Below are 8,403 nucleotides of genomic sequence, written 5' to 3'. Positions count from 1 at the left end.
TTCTATACCCCAGGTCTATGATAATATGAAGTGAAACTCCTTTTATCGAGATATTCTTGGGTATCCCCCAAAATATAATTAACCAGTAGGAACACGTTCCTCTGGGAGTGCTCTTGACCCCAGAACAAGTACATACACCTGACTCTTTGGTCATGGGTAGTCTATGTAGATACTTCTTTCGCGGATATTGGTTTAAGGTGCCTCCGTTCGATCTTGTTTGGACGGACATTCTTAACATATCATTACAAGGTTTATCGCACGTAGACTCTCCACGTTTTACTTTTTCTCTTGTTTGTCTCTTTGTCGTAAGTCCCTCATTCGATTTTTCTCCTCCTCGAATCATTTATATGGTTCGAGAGGGAGATTTATTCGAATAGGGGAATTATACGACGATCGACAAGCTGGCGACTCCCTTTTAAAAATAAAAATAAAAAAAAAATGAACGGAAACAATACATATGAACTGATGGACAACCTTAAAAGGCATGGTTCACATAACAAATATGATATGTGATTATTTCTGATCGATGTTTAAATATATAGTATGTTATAATCTGCATTCTATGTTGACGTTATAATGAATATGTTGCTTTTTCCAACTTTTTTCTCATGTGGAAATTTGTTTTTTTCTTTATATGTTACTGCAAACCAAGGTTTTTGGCCTTGTTTTAGCTCTATCGTTAACACATACATTGAACTCATTAAAGGTTGTTGTGGCAGAAACTCAAGTTGACCTTGTTCATGCAAAATCTTGATGCATTTTACAATTTTACGAGTTGTTAGCCTGAGTTTGTGAATTAGAATTCTTAATTTTTGGGAGCATATAATTGGATGTTATGGTGAACCTTTTAGTGTGATGGCAAACTATAGAATTACTAATTGAATATGACAATGATTAGAATATTATGGTGAACCTTTTATTACTCCTTTGTAACAGGGTTGGGAAGAATTTTCTATGCTCGAGAAATCTTTTGAATTTAGTTAAGGATCCATTGCCAACCAAGGAAAAATCCAACTTGAGCTTTTCTGTTGTTATTAGTTTTTTTTTTTTTTTCTTTAGCACTTTCGGTTCTCACTGTTAAGTAAGTTGTGTATCTGAAATTTTGTGTTCTATTTTGAAATGAATTTTTGTTTTTGAAGTATCAAAAATGTGGTTGTCACAGTTTTATTTTAAAAAGTTTTATTAAACATGGGCATAATGGTAATTTTTTTTTTCCAGAAACAACAGTCTCACAGCAGTTTTCACACAATTGTAACAAACAGGCAGTCAACTCCCCTACAGCAGCTTCCTGGGTCAACGCAGCTGCAGCTGCCCCAAACAGACCCTTTCTACAGAGCCTGAGTTAAGGTCAATACAGAATCATTTTTCACCCTAAATATCTTATTAATCGTATTTCAACAATGTGATATATGAGCTATGGCAAACAGAGTCCTTGTCCAAGTTTCAATGCTCGTCGAGAGCAAGACAATTGAAGCATCAAGATGACAACTCTATTAGTTGCACAAAAATAGCAAAATATTGTCTAGAAAGGCTATAAAACCAAGACGACATTGTTCTATCCCATCCAAGTTGGAAGAGAATCCTTGAATAATTTGAGAAAGAGGCCAAAAAACTCTATAGCTCATTTTTTTCGAGTAGTGAATGAAGATGGGTTCAAGAGTCTCAAATGTGACTCCAACCAAAGAAGCATGGAAGATGCTTTCATCTTCAGACTCTTAGAGCTAAGTTTTAGTTTTTATTTAAGAAGAAAGATGAATCAATTTCTAACTACTTTTCTAGAGAATTCGTTATTGACAATCAATTATAAATAAATGTTAAAAATGCTAGTGATTTATGTAGATAACCCCACTTAGAAGGTAGGAATCTCTCATTATTATTGTATTTAAAACTCTCAGTCCTATACTATAAATAAAGATGTTCTACAATTTTGAACAGAGCCAAAGTTAAGGTCAATACAAAAGCATCTTCATCATAAATATCTTATCCATCTTATTTCGACAATGTGATATATGAACTATGGCAACCAGAGGAATGGTTCTTTTCCAAATTTCAATGCTCAAGGAGAGAAAAATTGAAGCATCAAGATGAAAACTCTACTAGTAGCACAAGAAGAGTAAAATATTGTCTAGAAAGGATATAAAACCAAGATGACATTGTTCTACCCCATCCAAGCCAAAAAAGAATCCTTGAATGATTCGAGCAAGGCACCAAAAAAGCTCTATAGCTCACTTTTTCGAGCCGTGAATGAATATGGGATCAAGAGTCTCAAATGCGACTCTGACCAAAGCATGGAAGAAGCTTTCATCTTCAAACTCTTCGAGGTAAGTTTTAGTTTTTAATTAAGGAGAAAGATGAATCAATTTCTAATTACATTTCTAAAGAATTCATTATTGACAATCAATTAAAAATGAATGTTAAAAATGCTAGTGATTCATATAATCGACCCCACTTTGTGAGATAAAAGCTTGTTGTTGTTCGTAAAAATGCTAGTAAGCTACAAGATAAAAAGAAAACTATTTGTGCTTTAAATCCAAACTCTAAGTTCATTAATATCACCATCAAAGAAACTAAGATTCTAAAGTCTTGAGTGTGGAGAAATTAATGGCATCTTTGCAAGCATGTGAGAAAAAGAAAACGAAAGAAGAAAAATTAAAATGAAACAATGGAACAACTATTATAACTTGTTTTGAAAGAAAAAAGCTATAACAATCATAAATGTTAAAAAGAAATATGTGGCCAAGGATGTGGTCTTGGAAGAGAAAAAGAAAGAAGAGTTGGCTACAATAATGATTCCAATTCTCCAACAATAGAAATAAGAATAAAAATCCGAAAGCAAAAAGAAGTTATGGAAGAGGCAACTTATGGTCGAGGTATGACAAATCTCACATCAAAAACTACAATTATCATTAATTCAATCATTATAGTTCTAAGTAAAGAAGTCCAAGAAAAGTAGATGATAAGAGCAACTTTGTATAAGATAAAAGTGAAGAAGAACAAACAATGTTCTAGGACAAAGATAGAGTCCAAGCAAATAAATGATATCTCAAACTCATTGTTAGCAATCACATGTGAAAAAAGAGGCATATTTGTGGAACTCAATGAAGCAGCAAACAAAAATTTCTTGTTCAAAGATGAGAAAAAATATCAATAAAATGCTAAGGTAAATTTCTCATATGCTTAATAGGGAACATCATTTTATCTCGGATGATACTTCAAACCCAATATGAAGGACAACATTTTTAGCTTAGGTTATTTATTATAACAATTATATGTATGGGTGTCAATTCGGGTGAACTAGTCGGGTTCGGATGCGATCCGAAAATGACCCAACCCGAATAAGAACAGCCGAACTCGACCCGAATAACAAACGAGCCAAAAACTAAGAGCTGAACCCGACCAAAACCCTAGCTTAACGCGCTAACCTGAACTCGAACCTGAAATTTCATGCTTATTCGGGTCATGTTTGAGTTTTCGAGTTCAACCCAAACTCGTCCCGAATAATAAATGGGTCGAATTCTCTGACCCGAACCCGACTCAAAAAATATTCGGGTCAACCCTAACCCAAATTTTTTTAGTCGAGTTTGAGTCATGTTGGCTTGTCGGGTCAATTTTTGACACCTCTAATTATATAATATTCACATAGAAGAAAATAGTTTTTCTTAAGGGATGATAAGAAAAAAATTAATTAACAAAGTTTCTAAGTCAAAATATTACATACATCTCCATATTCAATATAATGTTACAAAAGGTTTGAAGCCTTGCTATAGCGATTCAACATGGTTATAACATACAAAATACATACAGCTCATCTTTGGTGGCCTTCAAATTTTTTGTTGATAAAGGAGACAGTAAGATGCCTACTTTGCAATAGTTAACTTGATCAAATTTCTAAAGAATACTTATAGGAAATAATTCCACAAAAGTTTTCCAAAGGAGTCTATTTTGAAAGCAATGAAGCCACTTGAACCCAAACACATAATATTTGCAACCCTGTCAGATAGATATCTTTCAGTAAAAGTATATATTTTCTATTCTTTATTAGTGATTTTTCAAGATAAAATATTGGTATATTTTTTAAGAAGTGATGGAGGTGTCATAAAAATTTTAAGAAGGTTAAATCTCTTAATGAGAAAGAAAGTGACCTTGACGTCAAAAAAATGAGTTTCTATGAAAGAGGTAAGTTCATTTGAAAATGGGCTTAATATATTATGACAATCAAAGTATACATACTCCTATAAGGATGGCAAAATCCCCAAAACAAAGTAGAACGGAAAAAAGTATGAATCTAAACATTATTATCATGGCTCAAAGCATGATCAAAAGAAAATGCCTAAATAAATTTAAGCCAAAACAAAAGCTCGTGCAACCTACTTAGCAAATCTCTCACCAACAAAAAATGTGCATGGAATGACTACACAAAAAGCATTGAGTCGCAGCTAGGAATGTCACATCTAACTCTTTGGAATTATTTTGTACGTTCATGTTTCATGTGAGAAGATGATGCTTAGCAAAAAAAAAAAGAATAAGTATGTATTCATAAGCTATAATTCAAGTCTCACAGGCCAAAAGTTCTATAATTCTATAAAAAACAAAACGCTCGTTAGTCATGAGGCAATGTTCGATGAATAACATTTTTTAAGGTAAAACATAAATAAGATGAGCACAATTTTCTTCCTTAGTTTGAGGAAGAAGAAGAAGGTGAGCAACCAAAGATATAGAAGATCATAGAATAAACAGAACAGCCAGCCCCCCCAATATCATCAATTGCAAATGCACTTAAAAGCTCAACATCAAATAGAAGCTCAAATGAGATGATGTAATATTATAACAATGTACAATACATTTATGAGGTAACTGATAATTAAGATGGCATTAATCTTTCTAATCTTTTTTGATGATTGTGAACCTTTAATCCATCGATTGCATGCCTATCCGGTTTCTTTAGGTATACGAGTAAAATGCAATTTAAGAACGCAATAGGATCAATGTAGCTCATTTACCAGAAAACTTCCTAAATCTTGGCAATATCTTGCAACCAAACAGCCCCGATAAAGCCAATTAAGAAGAAAATAACACCAAGTATACTAACAAAGATGTTGGAAATGCATGGATTGCATACCTATCCGGATTCTTTAGGTATAGAATCGTCAAGTCTGCAAACAAGTAAAGATCATTAAAACCCGAAAAAATCAAAAGAAATTCAAATGGGGCGTTACGGGGATACGTACCAGGCGTCTGCTTGTCGATTATGTGAAGAGCCACGCAACCTGTAACCGTGAACTCCGGCTGGCCGACGTTGGAATCCAAATAAGCCACTCTCTTATACCTACATCCATTCATCCCAAAATGTTCCAGTGTAACAAGAACAAAGATCAAGAAGGACCATGAAAAACAAAGAAGAAGCTGGACGGACCTCTCTAATAGAGTGTTTAGAAGAAGGCGTGAGAAGGTGGCCTTGCCGCTGTGAGCAGGACCACAAATAACGGTAATGGGAGGAGGGAAAGTGGCCGAATCGTAGGCAATGTTGTCTGCTGCCTCCTGCCACGACGGAGAAATGAGAGTTCTCGGCAATGGCGACGGAGCATCTCGATTCTCCCGCATCTCTGGCCCTCACTCACTCTCTCTTTCTCAATCGCACAGTACTGCGGCTTAGTAGCGTGAAGTTCTATAAATTCGGATCAACTAAAATACAAGAAATTTGTTATCGATTTTTTTTAAAGTTCTAAATTCGTATCAACTAAAATGCAGATAATTTTTTATCTTTTTTTTTTATCATTTTTTTTTTTAAGGAATGGCAAAAGAGTAGCTTCCATTCATTTCGAATGTGTCTAACAATTCGATTACCAATTTCTTAAGATCAATTGTGTCAAAGAGGATTCGAATCTCTTGACCTGCGGGGGTTTATACCATGGATGACAAATAGCAGATCGGAGATTACATAAGATTTTTACATTCCTGTGGGAGAAAATTTTAAATATAATAGTCTCGTCCTTCAAAATTTATAATTCAACCATCTAAAACTTTTCATCCATTTTGATTGGTCTATTATGTTAACCGTTCGTAGCTATCATACATCATTTTTTTTTATTTCCCACAAATTTTATCATTTTAACGGTGGGAAATGCTATGATGGAAAGATAAGATGAGACACCAGAAAAAAAAATATAATATATTATTTATATGTATTAATATTAGTGATGTCAAACTGGCTCGTCGTTCGCGAACAACTTGTGTTCGGCTCGTTCGTTAAAAAAAGAACATCAATAGTGACTTACGAACAATTTCGAACATGAACTTATTTCAAACAAATTAAATTTCAAAGGAATCAAACACGAATCCGAACACAAGCTCAGTTTATCCATGTTCGGTAAGTTTACACTCTTATTAACAGGTGCATTTCACTTTTAAAAGTGAGTAATGGTGAGATTTATATGTGATGTTAAAGTGTTATGGACGCAAAAATTAAAATTTAGGTGTTAGATTTGTAAAATGCCTAATAAATGTGTGGTATGTACATAAAAGCCCCTATTAAATTATATTAGATTGTGATGAATTATTTGATTATTTATTTTCAATTTTAGATATGTTGGTTCAAATAAAATATTGATGTTGATATTATTAATATAACTATTTAACTTAATAAATACAGTTCATTATATGTCTATTTATTCATTTTCCAAAATTAATAATAAATTTAAGGAAAAAATGAGAGAAAGGCAGTTAAAAGAAGAAAGTAAAGTTTTGGAGGTCCCAAGGACTTCTGTGACAGACTGGCTGAAAAAGTGTAGTGTTCCAATATAGGTTGTATTTCCCAATTTTTTATTTGCAATGAATTTATAAAAGCTATGATATCTTATTATTTTAAAATGTTTTATTATATATTTCTTATGTTGGTAATTTTAGTCATGATATATCTTAAAAAAAATATTTTAATCATGCATAAATTTCGGAATAATTTAAATAATAATTTTTTAGATTTAAATTCAATATCATCCAGGGTTCCGATTTCAATAAGTTTATAGTCAAACTGATGGTCTCGACGAGGCGAGCACAATAAATGTAAAATTGGCTTAATTTGAGTCTGGCGAGACAAGCACAATTGAATGCTTTGAATGATAGATTGAATAGTCAAATAGATTTAAAATCTGACAATTGTGTTGTCAAATTTAGCAAATCATCGGGTAAAATCCAATGAACTCAACATTACTCGATTCTGACATCATTAAGACACTTAAATGCTCATGGAATACTAGATGATAAAAAAATTGCTCTAAGTCATAAGGTGGAGTGTTCAAATTTGTGTGGCATTTACTAATGATGTTACTCACAAAATCTATAAATAAACAATCATTGCCTTCTTGAAATGAGTACTTGGGACCTGGACTTAAAGGAGAAAGCTAGACAAGCTTCAAATACTGGAGGGTTCCTAAGCTATGATATCTTATTATTTTAAAATGTTTTATTATATATTTCTTATGTTAGGCATGTTTGGTAATTTTAGTCATGATATATCTTAAAAAAATATTTTAATCATGCACAAATTTCGGAGCAATTTAAATAATAAATATTTTAGATTTAAATTCAATATCACTCAGGGTCCCGATTTCAATAATTTTATAGTCAAACCGGTAGTCTCGACGAGGCGAGCATAATAAAGGTAAAATTGGCTTAATTTGAGTATGATCGAGCCCAAGTCATTTAAGCACAATTTAATGCTTTGAATGATGGATTGAATAGTCAAATAGATTCCAAATCTGACAATTGTGTTGTCAAATTTAGCAAATCATCGGGTAGAATCCAATGAACTCAACATTACTCGAATCTGACATCATTAAGACACTCAAATGCTCATAAAATACTAGATGATAAAAACAATTGCTCTAAGTCATAAGGTGGAGTGTTCGAATTCGTGTGGCATTTACCAATGATGTCACTCACAAAATCTATAAATAAACAATCATTGCCTTCTTGAAATGAGTACTTGGGACCTGGACTTAAAGGAGAAAGCTAGGCAAGCTTCAAGCACTTGAGGGTTCCTAAGCTCCACCTTCGTCGGGCCTCCATCAAATGGGTGTTGTCAATGTTAGGCCATTGCTACCCCAGCTCAACCTTTGAATAGTCGTCACGTTTGGATCACTACTGTTTCTTCCTCGTTGTCGCCATCCATTCACTGCCACCTCCAAATTGTCATCATTGTTGATTGGCCGCCAACGTCCTCTAAAGATAGGGCGACTGCTAACATTAAGGCCACTGTTGCCACTTCTATGTCAATGTTGTGTGATTGTGGCTATCATCGTACCATCGCTGCCCCACCACCACAATTGGGCCGCAGTCACCGTTGGTCCAATGCTTCTCGGCCTCCATTGTCGAGCCACCGTGATCATCGTACCACTGTTGTTGCAT

At 33.7% G+C, this 8,403-nt stretch overlaps 1 protein-coding gene across 4 annotated transcripts in view; it reads right to left on the bottom strand.

Annotated features, from left to right (window-relative positions):
- The window catches only part of LOC110030364 (polynucleotide 5'-hydroxyl-kinase NOL9-like), a 55,028-nt gene extending 49,360 nt beyond the window's left edge, over positions 1 to 5,668 (bottom strand). For all 4 annotated transcript variants that reach the window (XR_002294649.1, XR_002294648.1, XM_020733034.1 and 1 more), the window contains exons 1-3: positions 5,414 to 5,668; positions 5,229 to 5,326; positions 5,120 to 5,153 (exon numbers count right to left, since the gene is read on the bottom strand). Coding sequence is in view for 2 of the 4 variants with exons in the window: in XM_020733034.1 (XP_020588693.1) it covers positions 5,120 to 5,153; positions 5,229 to 5,326; positions 5,414 to 5,601 (320 nt within the window). In the remaining 2 variants the exon portion in view is untranslated. The remainder of the gene's footprint in view (positions 1 to 5,119; positions 5,154 to 5,228; positions 5,327 to 5,413) is intronic.
- Positions 5,669 to 8,403: the final 2,735 nt, after the last annotated feature.

This window comes from Phalaenopsis equestris, unplaced genomic scaffold (genome assembly GCF_001263595.1).
Source record: "Phalaenopsis equestris unplaced genomic scaffold, ASM126359v1 Scaffold000706, whole genome shotgun sequence".
NCBI lineage: Eukaryota > Viridiplantae > Streptophyta > Magnoliopsida > Asparagales > Orchidaceae > Phalaenopsis > Phalaenopsis equestris.
This window is presented reverse-complemented; position numbering and strand designations above follow the sequence as displayed.